The sequence below is a fragment of the Lemur catta genome, chromosome 12 (assembly GCF_020740605.2).
Source record: "Lemur catta isolate mLemCat1 chromosome 12, mLemCat1.pri, whole genome shotgun sequence".
Lineage (NCBI taxonomy): Eukaryota > Metazoa > Chordata > Mammalia > Primates > Lemuridae > Lemur > Lemur catta.
This window is the reverse complement of record NC_059139.1, coordinates 7288384-7305380: the sequence shown is the minus strand read 5'-3', so window position 1 is coordinate 7305380 and position 16997 is coordinate 7288384. Positions and strand designations below refer to the sequence as shown.

At 35.2% G+C, this 16997-nt stretch overlaps 1 protein-coding gene across 3 annotated transcripts in view; it reads left to right on the top strand.

Annotated features, from left to right (window-relative positions):
• The window catches only part of CTNND2 (catenin delta 2), an 818722-nt gene that overhangs the window by 500819 nt on the left and 300906 nt on the right, over positions 1 to 16997 (top strand). For all 3 annotated transcript variants that reach the window (XM_045566311.1, XM_045566312.1, XM_045566310.1), the window contains one exon: positions 9045 to 9300. In XM_045566311.1, the coding sequence (XP_045422267.1) occupies positions 9045 to 9300 (256 nt within the window). The remainder of the gene's footprint in view (positions 1 to 9044; positions 9301 to 16997) is intronic.

Sequence of the window (16997 nt, the reverse complement as noted above, 5' to 3'; positions counted from 1 at the left end):
TTTCAGTATAGATATCTTTTATCTCCTTTGTTAAGTTTATTCCTTGGTCTCTTACTATTTTTTGTTGGTATTGTAAATGGAATTGTTTTCTCGATTTTTTTTCATATAGTTAACTATTAGTATATAGAAATGCTACTGATTTTTATCTGGTCTTTTTTTTTTTTGAGAGAGTCTCACTCTGTTGCCCATGCTAGAGTGAGTGCCGTGGTGTCGGCCTTGCTCACAGCAACTTCAAACTCCTGGGCTCAAGCAATCCTACTGCCTCAGCCTCCCGAGTAGCTGGGACTACAGGCATGCGCCACCATGCTCAGCTAATTTTTTCTATATATATTTTTAGTTGTCCAGATAATTTCTTTCTATTTTTAATAGAGACGAGGTCTCACTCTTGCTCAGGCTGGTCTCAAACTCCTGATCTCGAGCAATCCACCCGCCTCAGCCTCCCAGAGTGCTAGGATTACAGGCGTGAGCCACCGCACCCAGCCTGATTTTTATCTGTTGATTTGTTATCCTGTGACTTTATAATTTGTTTTTTAGTTCTAATAGTTTTTGGTGGAGTCCCTAGGGTTCTCTATATATAAGATCATGTCATCTGCAAAAAGGAACAATTTGACTTCCTCCTTTCTGATTTTTGAATGCCTTTTATTTCTTTCTCTTGCCTAACTGTTCTGGCTAGGACTTCCAGCACTATGTTGAATAGAAGTGTTATAAGTGAGCATCCTTGTCTTGTTCATGATCTTAGAGGAAAAGAGTTTAACATGTCCCCATTCAGTATGATGATTGCTGTGAGTTTGTCATATATGGCCTTTGTCATGTTAAGGTATAATACCTTTCTATCCCTCATTTGGTGAGAGTTTTTAACATGCAAGGATGTTAAACTTTATCAAATGCTTTTCAGCATCTATTGAAATTATCATGTGGTTGTTGTCCTTGATTCTGTTGATAAAATGAATCACATTTATTGATTTGCATATGTTAAACCATCCTTGCATCCCTGGGATGAATCCTATTTGATATTAGTGAATGATCTTTTTGATGTGCTGTTGGATTCGGCCTGCCCATATCTTGTTGAGAATTTTTGCATCTATGTTCATCAGGAATATTGGCCTGTAGTTCTTTTTTTCTGGTGCCCTTGTCCAGTTTTGATATATGGGCAATGCTGGACTCAAAAAATTCGTTGGGAGCTAAGTATTCCTTCCTATTCAATTTTCTGGAATAGTTTAAAGAGAATTGGTGTTCTTTAAATGTTTGTTTGAATTCAGCAGTGAATCCATCAGGTCTAGGGCTTTTCTTTGATGAAAGACTTTTTACTATTAATTCACTTTTCTCACCCATTATTGATCTGTTCAGATCTTCTATTTCTTTATAATTTAATTCTGGTAGGTTGTATGTGCCCAGGAATTTATCCATTTCTAATATGCTGTCAAATTTGTTTGTGTATAAGTGTTCAGAATAATCTTAAATACCTTTGTATTTCTGTGGTATCAGTTATAATGTCTCCTTTTCCATCTCTGATTTTATTTATTTGTCTTACCCCCTTTTCTCTCAGTCTAGTTAAAGATCTGCCAATTTTGTGCATTTTGTCAAAAAAACCCAACTCTTTATTTTACTGATCTTTTGAATTGCTTGTTTAGTCTCCATGCCATTTAATTCTGGTCTGAGCTTTATTGTTTCCTTCCTTGGGTTTAGTTTGTTTTTGTTTTTCTAATTCTTTGACATGTTTCATTAGGTTGTTTATTAAAAGTCTTTCTTCGTTTTTGATATAGGTGTTTATTGCTATAAACTTCCTTCTTAGAAGTGCTTTTGCTGTGTTGCACAGGTTTCAGTATGATGTGTTTCCATTCTCGTTTGTCTTAGGAAATTTTAATTTCCTCTCTAATTTCTCCATTGACCCATTGTTTTTTTTAGGAGCATGTTGTTTAATTCCCATGTATTTGTAAATTTTCCAAAGTTTTTCTTGTTGTTGATTTCTAGTTTTATACCATCGTGGTCAGGAAAGATACTTGATATGATCTCTATCCTCTTAAATTTGTTAAGACTTGTTTCATGGCCCAACATGTGAGCTATCTTGGAGAATATTTCCTGTGCAGCTGAGAAGGATGTGTCTTCTGCAGCTGTTGAGTGGCACGTTCTCTAAATGTCTGATGGGTGTGTTTGGTCTAGACTGTAGTTTAGGTCTGATCTTTCCTTATTGATTTCTGTCTGGGTGATTTGCCCATTGTTGGAAGTGGAGGTTGAAGTTCCCTACTATTACTGTATTGTAGTCTTTCTCTCACTTTAGGTCTCATAATAATTTGCTTTATTCTAAAATTTACTTATATGACTATTCTAGTTCTTTTAAATGCCTTAAATGTATAGAGATATGAATATATGAGGAACATAGCATAGATTACACTCAACATGGAAATGCTTATTTTTACAGAATAAAAAGGGTCACAGGACCTATGTTTCCAAATCCACCAGGCTCCAGGGTATGTCCCTAAATTTCAGGGCCTTAGCCAGTAAATTGTCTGAGGACGTAAGCTTCTTTGGAGTTCCTTTTTAGGCTTTTTCTTTGGATGCATAAAGATCATCATACACCTTTTATGCCATAACCACATAGTACCAAGTATTTGATGTGGTCTTTGAGTGCTTAAGGAGGTGGAGCAAAGTTTTTCCACAACTGATTCTGTTCATCAGCAAACTAGTCCTTGCACCCAGCTCTAGCTCCCTGTTGTTGAGCCTCCTGTGAAGCCGTGTGAATAACACATCCCACCTGGCTCTCTAGAGACGGGCAGCCAGGAAACCTGCTCAGGTGGCCCCGTGCAGCCTCTCCTTCCTGCCTCTCTCATCCTGTGACGAGTTTGCTCAGTCCCCTCCTTCCACCCAACTGCTCCTTTCCATTTGTATGGGAAAATCTAACCAACAGCCTTCATCTGGGTCCTTTCTGCCTTTAGCTGAAGAGATTTTGCTACATTCCTCTCTGAGGAAGAAGCCAAAGGAAAGGACAATACAGATTCTGAGGAATATTAAAATGGAGCAAATTATTTCTGGGTAATAGGGATTTTAACCAGGTACACTGTACATCACATTAATGTTTAGTCTTCTTTGGCATTTCTGCAAGCAGAGTATACTTTAAAATGTATACAGTGTAGTAACTGGGCATCCCCTCACTTCTGGTCCCCAGCAGTTTAGCAGGGGGTAGGACACGCAGGCCCTGCCTAAATTTCCATCCCAGCTCTGCCCACTGTTCTCCTTACTGCTCATGGGTGAAATAGTGAGGGTGGTGTTAGTAACAATAGCACCTGCCACATAGACCATCGCGAACATTAGATAAGGTAGTATGTTTAAGCTACTAACATGGTGGCTGGCACAACAGGAAGCTGTAAATAAATATAGCATTTATTATCATCCTTTCCTCATATCTAGGCAACATAGCCTCCCTGTTAAAATTTGAAAATATGATTAGAATGTTAAAAAAACATGACTGTATCATCATCTTCATCATCCATCATGACTCCCAATTCACGTACTTTAAATTAGAGGGTAACCAAAATGTACAGCATTAAATATACCTATAAATATGCATAAACACATACATATGTAGGACTAAATGTGGATTCTTTTCATTTGCATTTTATTTATCCTCTTATTTACATTTTAATTTTTATACCAAATTCTACCAATCTACTTGAGTCCATTATACTGCTCATAGCTGTAACATTAATAGAAATAGTAGCTATTGCTGATGATTGAACAAGATCCTATTTTTGGTAATCACTAGTTGAATTTTTTCTGCTAATTTATATTGTGAAGACTTAATGAAGAGTTTGCATTTTTAAATTCTTTGAGAGATATAACAAGAAGAAAACTGAAAATTGTTTAAGGATAGGGTTTTACATAATTTTCCCTTTCAAATGAATCTACAATATATTCATACACATGATCTCACGTTCAGTTTGAGAACCAGCGTTGTAGGTATATTTGGCCTGTGCTGATGTGTTCAATGCCTTCTTTTCCAATAAAGGCAGTGAAAACAACATCGACTTCAATAACAATGATTCCATTACTACTAATAATCATGCATTAAATGCCTCTCCCCACAAAGATAATACTATATGAAGTTAAAAGATTATGTTAAATTTGCCCTTGCATATTTTTCCACTGAGGTTAGCGTGGATCAGCCTGTGCCGAGTGTGGATTATTGGAACACATTTATGGTGCAGTTCTTTATGATACTGTTGGGAATATGCGGGATTGGGTGCTAAAGATTCCTAATCCCTAAAATAATGGAGTTGACCTCTCTTTAAGAAGGTATAGATCATGTTCTTGGACCCATTGTCACCTCTTCCATTCTTATTTTCTGAGCTTGCAGAGGGGGCATTCTTACCTTATTATATGCTTATTTTGTATTTATCTATATAACGTGTAAATACATTTTATGTTTTCATATTTATCTGTGTACATATATATAAAAGAAAAGATACATAATACAAAAACAAAACTAATCTTTTTTTCTTCCTCTTTGTTGAAGTCTACTTTATATCCACCCCCACCCCAAGTTTCTTACTATTTGCCCAGATTCTTATATTTTATTCTGTTCTCCTTTTTTCTGTTGCAGGTAAATAATACACATAATCACCTATCATAAAGCAGAATGTTTCCTTTCCTTGAAAAGGATGGCTCTTCCCCTCTTTCAAACAAATATAACACATAGAACATGTCTTCATTTTTCCTTTATAAACTAGCCCTTTGTTTGTATAGCTCTACAGAAAACAAACAGATAATTTTATCAACAGCGTAGGTGTCTGTTGAAGTATCAAGTCAGCTGCTGAAGAGGCTACTTGTTAAATCTCCCAAAGAGACCAGTGGTACAGTTCATTGAGTTCTAAGAGCTTATTGAAGAGAGAAGGGGCTGTTTGCAGAGCAGGTGAGACGAGAGAGGAGTGTGTTTACAGAGCTGATGAAGCACCTTCCCCTTCAAATGTTTGCCATGAGTAGCCTCAATTGGATGGAGTAATCCTACAAGGACGACGATTTGGTCAACTGAGCTCTAAAACTCAAATAAGAAAAAACTGTTCAACAGGACAGAAGTTAAGGGAAAAGTTGCATTAAAGGAAAGTTTTTTAATATTATGGCCAATATTCACGGACCCATATTAATGGAGAGCCATGATTTGCATACATCACATTGTAGTCTGAATAGTCAAGGCAAAAAGGGAGACGTGAGCCCTGAATCCTTATGGTGCTTCACTCTGACGCCATAAATACAATCCCCTTTTCTGATATCAGTTGATTTCAGCATTGTGAATGGTAATAACAGTAATAGCTCATTGATTTAATATTCTCTGCATATTAGTTATTTAACGCCTGTCATGCATTTAAAGTAAACAATGATCTCATGAGGCTATTTTATATATGCTTCAAAAAGTCTTAGGCATTACATTATTACATTACTGGTGGTTGATCTGCGATCTCTTAGATTCTCACACGTTTTCTTGTGTATATTTATATAAACTTTTCTCTAGTGTTTTTTTCTCTCTGTACTGATATTTTACATTATTTTCATTGTCTTGATTAGTCCAATTTATTTTAATATAGCAGTGGCAATGTGAATTCCAATGTTATATTTTGAAGTTCTCATCATCTATCTTATTTATTGTGACCTAAAAGAAGTGTAAACCCAAGGATTCAGGATTGATAATTCTGAAGGGCTGTTCACCAAGGCCAAAAGTAGGGATGTGGTTGTGATTTTTTTTAATATGATCATCCTTAAAGTTGTTGACCTGTCTGAGATTTCGTATCCCTACCTCCTTTTTCATAATAGTGATATCACTGACTAAAACTCAAAACACTTTAAAATAAAAATAATTATATGTATTGCTAGTCTTTGATTTTCCTAGAAATGAACAAAGTTAGATATTTTTGACATAGTTTTTTCTCTACTTTTTTTCTACAGATCTCAGTAAATTCAGTTTAATGAGAAATAATATAAATTAGTTAATATACCAATTTCTAATAACTTTTTCAATGTAATATTGTTTGTTACTTCCTATTATGAACCCATCTCTTCTCTGTACCTTTAGTACACATTTTCCTTAATTTTAGGCCTCTCATCATTTTTCCAAGTTTTCTCACCATACTAGGTATTTCAGTAAAATAGGCATCTTTGAAGTTTTAAACTTGGTGCCTTATCCATGGTGGTTGTAAGCATAACTTCTAGAAACCAACTGCAAGGGCTTGAATTTCTTTTTTACCAGTATCAGTAGATCTCTGGCAAGTTACTCAGTCTCTCTGTGCCTCAGTTTCTTATCTGTAAAGTGAGAATGACATGTTTACTCTCTTACAGTGTGGTTGGGGGAAACATGAGTTCATACAAATAAAGAACTTAAAACACCACCCAGCACCCAGAAGGAGATATAGTCTGACACCCAGTAGCAAGGACCTTTTGCTGCGATGCCATTTGTACAGACCCCTTGTCTAATATCAGTTGATTTCAACACTGCTAATGGTAATAATAATAATAGCAGCTCATTTGTTTAAAATTGTTTTTGTATTAGGTATTTCATGCTTTCCCTGCATTTAAATCAAACAATGATCCCATTTCGTTCTCTTCAATAACACTGAAACAGGAACTTGGAGAGCTCAGTTAACTTGTCCAATGCCAAGAACTGACCAAAAAGCCAGGACAGGAACCCAGTTCTCTAACTCAGAAGCCAGGCTCTGAATGTGACCCCTATTTCCCTGAAAAAGACCAAAATAAAATACAAATAGCATTCATAAACTTTCCTCAACCTTTTTTTCCTCCTTATACTGAGATATCACCTTCCTGTTTCTGCTTAATTAATTGAATTTCGCACCTTATTTTCACATTTTGAACCAACTCCCTTTATATTATTCACAATTTTTTGTCTGCTACTTGGCAGTGTTTTTCTTAAATTCTTCCTCTCTTGTTATATTCATTTAATTTATGGTCCCTTGAGAGTTTTTCATGTGGGTGGTCACATCGTTCCCCTTACCCTATTTGTTTTTAACAAAAATGTTTCTCTAAACTTCAGTATTATTTCCTGATCTCTGCCACTTTGTCCATCTTTCCTGTTAATCATTGTATCGAATGTATTAATAGTGAATAATTTTGTATAGAAAAAGAGCTCTTTTCTGAAAACCATTTTCAGCAAGATTAAATGTTGATATTTTTATTTCCTGAATGGAAAACAAAATTGCACCTCTGTGAAAATGGCAGATATACTTAGTTTTCTCCTTTTGCCCTTGATTTTCTGGCTAGCTTGTCATGACTATGGTAGAAAATGAAATTGTGTTTACTCCTGTATACTTGTTCTTCCAAGAGCAAGTTTACACCCTGCCTAAATGTTAAACCCCTTGCACCATAATATAAAGCATATTGTTTATAAATTTTAAAATGTCAATTTTAATTAGGCATACTAGTTATTTTTGGAGGAAATATAAATCCTCAAGAACTTCCATAAAGACATAAAGCAGATAGTTTTATTGTGCAATTAATGCTTATTAGTCTAATCTGATTGTTTTGAGACTTAACACATGAGACAACCCTCTTTATTTCAAAATACTGCTCCTCTGGAAATATATACAGCTTTTGTTTAGAAAGTTTTTCTTAAATATGTTTCTAATTTTCATTGTGTCCCAGAACCTACTTACCTGATTTTGGTTATTATAAAATGAAGTATTGAAAGTTCATTGGAAAGAGAAGCCATGAGCTCTTAATTAACAGTCCTCAGTATTAGAATGTATTCCTCTGGCTCACTTTGCAACTTTTTGTCATTTTGACACAATTTCCATAACCTCTTTTAACAATTATTTTCTCAATCTGGCATAATTTCTTTTGTGTTTGATTTGGCATATGTCCCATCATGTCAATTAAGTCCTATCATTGTCCACTAAGAAATGCTCAGAGAGTCAGAGTGGTAGAGCCTGATTTATGTTTGAAACTTAATTCATATAGAACACTCGTGATATAAATGGTCGCGTCTAGACATTGGCTATATATGGGTATATTCTGATATATAGTACCAGAAAGCAAGTGGGCCCTGTCTGCTATTGACCATGGCTGACAGTGGGAGTAATTAATAACTGGTCATATTCTATTGATATGAAAGATGCTATTTTTATTCTATACATCAACCAAACCTTAGATGTCAAATATGTTTTGAGAACTGGATAAAAATAATGACATGAAATGATCTAAAAAGAATCCAGGAAGGAAACAAAAAAATTGAAATACAGTTTGAAAATAGTCAAACTGATTTTAGTAACTGGTGTAAAATCTTTTCAAAACAATTTAGACACATTGAAAAGATGCAAATACTTTTGGAAAAGCAAAGTCAGCTCCTTATTTTGTCTGCCTTGCAGTTGGGCTGGTTTTTGCCTTCTCCTCCCTTCACCAAGATTGTTTGCTCCTATGACAACTTTACTTGAAAAAGAGGCATGTAAAAATCTTTTGGGAGTTACTGTACAGAAACTAAAACAGGCCTGCATTGAATGTTCTGGCACTAATTATGGAAGTATGAACCCCACCCCACCCCCACGCACGCACTCCCTCACACCTTTCCTTATTTTCTTCTATTCAGGAAAATTAACTACATTACTAAATTTGTTTTACATTCTTAATAAAGTTAATGCAACCTCACCTGAACACATTTTGAATTTTTTCAACTTGAACAATAAGGAACTAACTTTCCATGCCCGCTTACAAAATATTCCCTATATACTTCTGGGTTTTACTTTTACACAGAGTTTATATTTCAGATGAACACACCTTCTCTTGGACGTTGCTAAGGATCATACATGCGTGCATTTCCCCCCACCCCACACCTCAAAGGTTTATTTTGGAAATAGCAAGCTAACTGCCATTTTACTGGATAACATTGACTATATTGCTTCAAATATGATGGATTAATTTTTTTTATTCTTTCAAACCCCTATTTTTTGTGTGTAATTCCCCCTCACCCCCCTCCCCCTGCCTAGCCCTGGTTAACCAATTCTGTGAGCAGGTCCTCAACTTTTTGCTTTGTCCCTACTTTCCTGTCCTAGCCCCATCTTCCCCCGGTGTCGACTCCGTCCCCTTGCAGCGCACAGGCAGCCAGCATGGCCCGCAGAATGCCGCCGCGGCCACCTTCCAGAGGGCCAGCTACGCCGCCGGCCCAGCCTCCAATTACGCGGACCCCTACCGACAGCTGCAGTATTGTCCCTCTGTTGAGTCTCCATACAGCAAATCCGGCCCTGCTCTCCCGCCCGAAGGCACCTTGGCCAGGTCCCCGTCCATTGATAGTATTCAGAAAGATCCCAGGTGGGTAAAAACCTTTTTCTTTTCCCTATGATGTCTAAGGAGGTCTCGTAACCTCCTTAGGAATTTGTTATTTATTTATTTATTTATTTATTTTTTTAACATCACGTTGCATTCATGTCACTGGCTGAGTATGAGAGAATTGGCTTTCCTTGGGTTTTGTACTGTTTTGTTCCATTTGGAGGATGGGTATTTACGATGAGTGTCCAGTATCTTCTTTGGTTCAACACCAAAAATTAAAGATGATCTTTTGATCAGAGAGAGTATCTGCAAGTGCTTGAGGTTCAGCTATTCGGTAGGATGTAGGAGAGACTGTCCGAGCCCTCTTTAGTGCAGTGGAAACTGCGGATTGAAGATGGTATCATTTGACTTCAAATATCATGGTCTGCGTATTTTATTGTCTCACTGGAATCGTGCTTTTTCACCATGTGTATTTCTGTTATCAGATCGTAAAGGAGTACACCTACAAAGTTATACTAAAATTGAAAATTTAGACGTTCCATATTTCTTTCATTTCTCTATATCTGAAAACAAATACTAGGATTAAGTTGTCTGGGGAATGATAAAAACTTAAAGATAATGTGTTAAAGAAATTGTTACTGAGGTGTGTTTCTTTTTCACTTTCTTTATTCCAACAGTGGCAAGGGATTTAGTGATTCTGCTTCTGAGGTTGGGCTTGAGTCCCCGTAGAGTTAAATGACGTTTGACTCATAGCCATTGGATTTATGCTGAAAGAGTCCCATAAATATATATCTGCATCTGTGAATTCTGCAGATAAATGTGAGATTTCTGGAAGGGCAGGTGGCTTGATGTTGGTAGGGTACTCAAAATTCCTCCCAAGGAATTTTCACTGATAGAGCACACAAGTTCCTGTGTATTGCATTGAGAAGGTTACATAGATTCTTTTGCAAAAAGAAATCGCTTCTACAAACATAAAAGGCAAAATAGGATCATTTTACAGTATTTCTGAGATAGCTACTTTAGCACAATTCAAACCTGTTTGGAGGTTCCACATTAAATATTGCGTTTAGTATAACCTCTACTGTAAAAGTGAATTGTAATAAGTGTTTACTGTCAAATACTAAAAATCAGAAGTATACTTACATTTACAATGCACTGTATCCTGGTTATCTAGGTTTTCAATCTCAACAGCAGTCTTTATAATCTTGGTCCTGAAATCTGCCCCAAATCCTTAAGTATTCTTGGTATGTATGGCTAGAATATTCTTCAGAAAACACCTCAACACACTCTATTCTTAAATGATTTTTCTTGACATGCTACTGAAAATGCATAGAAATAGAATAATAGTAAACTCTTAAGAAATGCTAAAATAGAAACATAGACAATGGAATTGGCATTGCTTGTATTCAACATTGTATGTTTGAGAATAAACATTTTATCTCTGATGGAAAGGTTTTAAATTTTCATATTAAGGAAATTTGGCTTAATAAGAAACCGAATTTATGTTTCTGTAGCTTCAGCCTAGCCTCTGTATTTTATACTGTGTATTAAATGCATTTTATTTTACTAAATAGCATATCCTTTCCATTTTATGTTACTGTCACTTTTATAGCCTTTTTCCTTCTCTCAGTATATTGTCATGGCTCTTACGTTTTTTCAAGTTATGGATTATGTCACTTATATTTATTGAGTGCCCAATATAAACCAAAAGAACAAAACACTGATAAGAAATGTTAGAAGGAAAACAGAATATCGGCCACTAATGTTTTGTATGTGTTAAATTTATATGCAAATCAGTATTATATGAATTACAAGTTCACTATATTCAAGAATACTAGGCTTTGGCCATTAATATGTGTTAATTCTGAAAAATTCATACCATTATTCTAAGCTCAGACCTACAGAAAAAAATAAACAAAACCAATTTTGAACCAGAACTGGATTGTTTTGGCTTGATATAAAAGAGACTAATTACCTGGCATCATGTGAAATATATGGAGTGTAAAAAACAATAATGCCTTTCTTATAGGGTTTTCTTAAAATAAAGGAATATGTTCAAAGTGTTCCCATTAAATGGAAAGACATGCCAAATTTGAAATTCAAGTTCAAAATGTATTACTTCTTTTAAGAAAATATTTTTGCATTTTCCTTCAAATAATAAGTTTTGATTCTTCCTAGATGAATATTGCTAGACTAGTGTGTTTAACTTCTAGGGCTTATAATACAATTATTTATTTTTGCAGTATGGTTTATGCTATAAACTTTTTCAGTCTTTTGACTTCTTTTAAGCTTCTGAAATATACATACAAATACTTGAGAGAATTTACTAAATTTTTGTCATGAAACACCAGACCATGTAAGCCCCTTTGCCATTACAAACATATGTTCATAGCACATTACAGTCTTCAAAGTCTGTTTACTTGTCTCTGTGATGTAATTCTCCTTTGTGAGAAGAACTTAAGTGCCTTAAATAAGTGGAGAATCAGAATGTTAAAAGACTTGAAGATCACATTGTGACCGGGTGGGTACAGAGGCTAGCATCTTTATTTTTAGCACATGTTGAATCCACACTGGGGCATATGTTGCCATGTACATTTTTATTTCTTTACAAAAAGAAAAAAAGGAAAGAGTATATTTATATCTTTTATGATTTTTTTTTCAGAGGATGAATGGTAATACTGGATATCTATGTGTAGGATTGAGAAGAAAACACAAATTATCTAGGCAGTGCTAGCATCCCTGATAATTGCTTGTTGGATGTTTGGTCTTTGTTGTATTTTTCATTTCTTTTCCTTTCTTTTCTGATATCTCCATCCTTCTTCTTATTGCAGAACAATATATTTTCTGTATTAAATAGTGTTATTATCATTTAATGAGAAGTTTTCAAGCAAACACTGCATTTTAAAATAAGAATTTGAAGTCATGATAGCCCCAATTCAAGCATTAGACTTGAAACCAGAGAATTCCTGTTAGCTTTCTGTTACTCTAAGCCATAGGTTGCAAAAGGATTCGTTCTACAGGGTTGGATTTTTCTTGTTGATGGTAGTAGCTTAGTCATATGGATTGTGGCAAAACTTTGGTCTTTTCACTTTTAACTGGTCATCATGTACTCCAATAAACAAAACACAAAAAATCTTTTATTCAAAGAGATGGTAAAATCCAATTTCCTTTTTAAAATCAGCAATCACTAGGAAAATGGTTTTTTAGACATATAAAATTCACTTTATAGCCACATTTGCTAAAAAGTTTAAATATGAATCTCTTAAGGATTGTTACCGTCTCCAACATATTTTTCGGTGCTACACCAAATATTGAGTTCTATATACTGTTGTTTTCAAACATGTAAGTCAAGTATACATCTTAAATTATATGAAGATGTGTCAGTGGTGTTGGTAGTGATAAGTCATAATAGCATTTTGATTTTCTGAAACTTAATTGATGAAATAACTAGAAAAAATAAGGCAAGACTGATATATCTGGGTGTACTATAAATGTTCTTGTCTATAAAATAAGAGAAGTTGTGACTAAGACATTTTACTGCTATAATTCAATGTGTAAATGGTAACAGTGATAGCATGTTTTAATCATGTTTGATTAATACCTTTTTAGGCTATTGTAATCCTGAATGTACACTATCTCAAGAGCAATTTTTCAAACGTGCTAAACGTGATTTGCAATAAAACTCTATCATCTTTTCTGTTATTCAGCATAACAGAGAAATACGTAGAATGGCACATTTTTAATGCTCATATTGGACCCACATTAGCAACTGCATTTTCAGTTGGCTCTATCAAACCCATATTCCATGGAGTTGTTTTTTTTCAAGCTACAATATTTGACCAATAATATAAAAATATGCACTTTGAGGAATTATTTGTACATTTCTACTATATTTTATCTGCTATTTGGAGATACTACCAAGAGTTATTTTATTGTTGGACATTATACTATTAATATTATTATTATTATTATTATTTTTTATTTCAGCTCTTCATGGGGGTACAAAAGCTCAGGTTGTATACATTGTCCATGTCCCGCCCATCCCCCTGAGTCAGAGCCTCAAGGGTATCCATTCTCCAGACAGTGTGCCTGGCACTCACCATGTAGTCATATCTCCATCCCCTCCCCCCCCACCTCCCCGAGTCAGCACCTTCAAGCATGACCATTCCCCAGACGGTGCGCAACGCACTCATCATGTAAGCATACACCCGTCCCCTTCGGCTTCTGCACAGCCAAAGAAACAGTCACGAAAATAAACAGACAGCCTACAGAATGGGAAAAAATTTTCTCATACTACACATCAGATAAAAGACTGATAACAAGAATCTATTTAGAACTCAGGAAAATCAGCAAGAAAAAATCAAGCAATCCTATCAAAAAGTGGGCAAATGACATGAATAGAAATTTTTCAAAAGAAGATGTTAATATTATTAATAGATCTCATTAATGAATATTATATATAAATATTTTATCATTAGTTAAACCTCCCTGAGTAAAAATGCTTTCCAAATACTGGTTTTTCATTGTTTACTTGCTCATAGGCAGGCAGGCACGCTCACACACACGCACACACACACACTTACATAGTGAATTGAATGCTCAGAAAACAAAATGTGCGATAAAAGTGCTTTTAAAAAGGTGAAGATTGAAGACTGTTTTTAAAATCTTAGATTAAAATTTCAACAGTATTAAGTAACTTATTATGTAACTTAAGTAACATGGTTGAAGTGTTTGCAATAAACCACATGTATATTTTTTTCATAGTCCAGTTCTCTTGGGTGATGAATTTCTGGGGAGTTTGCTTTTAACTTCAAATGCTCAATAATCATTTCTTTACCTGTGGAAATGTCAGAGGGGAGAAATACAGGATTCACAATTTAAAGATTCTCAGAGTTTGAAGAGCACTTTGAGGTCATTTGTCAATTAGGCTAATAGCGAGCCCTACACGTAGCCATTCCACCTCTGTTTGAATACTTCTAGCCATGGGCCACTCACCATCTCTTGAACCATTTTTTTCTTTGAATAATTCAAACTGTATACAGTAATTTATATTGATACAATAATCTTCATCTCTGGTAAGCTCATTCCCTCATCTTGTTTCTGACCTTTGAAATTACATGAGAATATGCCTATACATTCTTCAAAGGGTGGCCTTCAGACAGTTACTGTACCTCTCACCACAGTCTAGTACTTATGTTCCTAGATCAAGGCTAGCGGCAGTTGTTCCATGAGCTGTCATTTCTGGCCTGTGGTGGCCATTCTCCCTCCCAATTCTGTCTCACACGTCAGCAGCAAGTGTGGAAAGAGAACAAGTGTTACCTTGAGCTAACCTGGGTTCACTGTGGATTTTCTTGACAGTCAGATGGCAATATTGCTACTACCAGTGTCAATGATAATGAGGATAGTTAAAATTAATTAAGTAATGTGTTCTGTGCTTAGTGTTAAACCTTTTATGTTCATTATTTAATTTAATCCTCCTGAATCCCTATACCATGAGTTTTTGTAAGGCCTGTTTTACATATGGGAAAACTGAGGCTCAGAGAGCTAGAAACTGAACCCAAATCTGCCTGACTTCTAATCTTATGTTTCTAATTACTATGAATAGTGATCCCATTCTTAGTTTAGAATCTAACAAAATGCCATATGACTTTTACATGTGACTTCTGCAACTCAATTATCTTTACCTTTAATTTTTTTTTTTACCTTAAATGAGGGACTTTACATTCCCTTTTTGTGAAGTGATTCCATTATTTGATACCACAGAAATATATTCTGGATCCAAATTTTGTTGTCTAGTACAACTAGCATAACCACTGCTCCATGTCCCTTGGAAATTGGAAAGTCAAACATATAGGTCCTTGGAGAGATTTTATCAAGGGGTGGCTAGAGCTGGCCACAGGACAGAGCCCTGTAACCCTCATCGCAGTCTTGTATGAGATTATAAAAAATATAAAAATGATGGAAAGCACCCCCTGCTACCCAAGGTTGGTTCCTACAAGTTGAAGCCCTCATCAGCAAAAAGGGACACCAAGAAATTTCAGGAGATAGAATTTGCTTATTTAGTCAGTCGTTCCTCTCAGACTGTCTTCTTCCAGGGATAATCTTGATAGTCCTGGACTTGATTTTATCAAAGAAAGTGGCATATATATAGAAAAATGTCTATGTATCTATGACACATATATGAGACATATAGATTAGGAGTGTATGTATATAGATATACATGTATATATGTGTGTATGCTATGTGTGTATGTATGTGTACATGATTATATGTGTAGATAAACTGTGTATGTACATATACAAATATCCATGTAGCATATAGGTAACAGATAGTTATTATGTGTGTATGTATGTACATGGACATATACATATATAGACATATATTGATATAGACACATAATCTGTTTATTGACCCTGCACATATTTATCCGGAGATAAGATCTGAACAACTTGCATAAGCACATGGTTATTAATGCTACAGAGGACATATAATAACAAAGTATTGATTTTCCTTCTAATCTATTTATTGTTGTTCATAGAGTGTTAAAAACTAAAAATATAAATTCATAAACTTAAACAAACACAAAAGTTGTTTTTCTTACAGAAATATGAACCAGTCACAATAACTATAAAATTTTTGAAAACTTCTAGCTGTATGTTTATGTATTTAATAGATATCCACTTATCTATGTTCAACCTTTTGAAACCATGCCCTTTGGAAGGTACTCTATGCTTTTTAGAGAGTTTGGCCAGTTCCCAACTAAAAGAACTTCCCACCCTTATTCTTTGATATATGCTACTATAGAAAACCTATTTCATTGGTAACATATCTCAGTTAATCCATCCTCAAAACCCTCCTTGTTTGTTCTACCACAAGTGAAAATCTGAAATCCCCTTTGGTCATTTCATGTACAAACCAGGTTGGTATTTGGGTTGATGTCATAACTCCCTTTTCTTCACCATCTGACTTTCAATATTTAAATGAGGACAAAAATGGAGCATTTAAAACACTTATTGTCTTACAAGACAGGGTTTAGTTGACTGTCAGTGTTTAACTAATGGAAATTAATTTCCATTGCTTCTTGAGATGTTTTGCAGCTAATAGTGCTCATTAATTTAAAGGTACTGACCTTGATAGAAAATTAGCATTTTATAGTAAGAAAAAAATACATATTAAATGGAAATTCCATTGCTCATGATACATTATAGCTTGGCAAACCTTGTAACTTAATTCTTTCATCTACTGAAGATCATGTTCAACTACTTTCACTGGATTGCTGAACCAAGTGTGCCTTAGCAGCCACTTAATTCTATCAAGAAGACAAGAAGGAGGAGGAGAAGCAGGAAGGGTAAGAAGAGAAAGGAAAAGTAAGAGAAGACAACATCCAGTGGGAAATTCAGTGGGATTTATGTACTAATGTGCATTGATGAGTGAGATGAAAGAAGTATCCTCAAAGTTCTTCAAAGTGGCAATAATATTCAAAATTTTAATCATTTCTGGAAACTCTTCCAATACTTAGCATTCTGTGTAGAGTTAACAGTCATACAGTGTGTGGTAGCAAGCCTCCAAGATGGCCCTCAATGACCCATCTCCTTGGTGTGTGTCATCCCCTCCCACACAGTGGCCTGTGTCACCAGTGGGACAGAAAGTAGACTAGTAGTTGCCAGGGGCTGTGGGGAGAGGGGAATGAGAAGTTAGTGTTTAACAGATACAGAATTTCAGTTTGGAATGATAAAAGT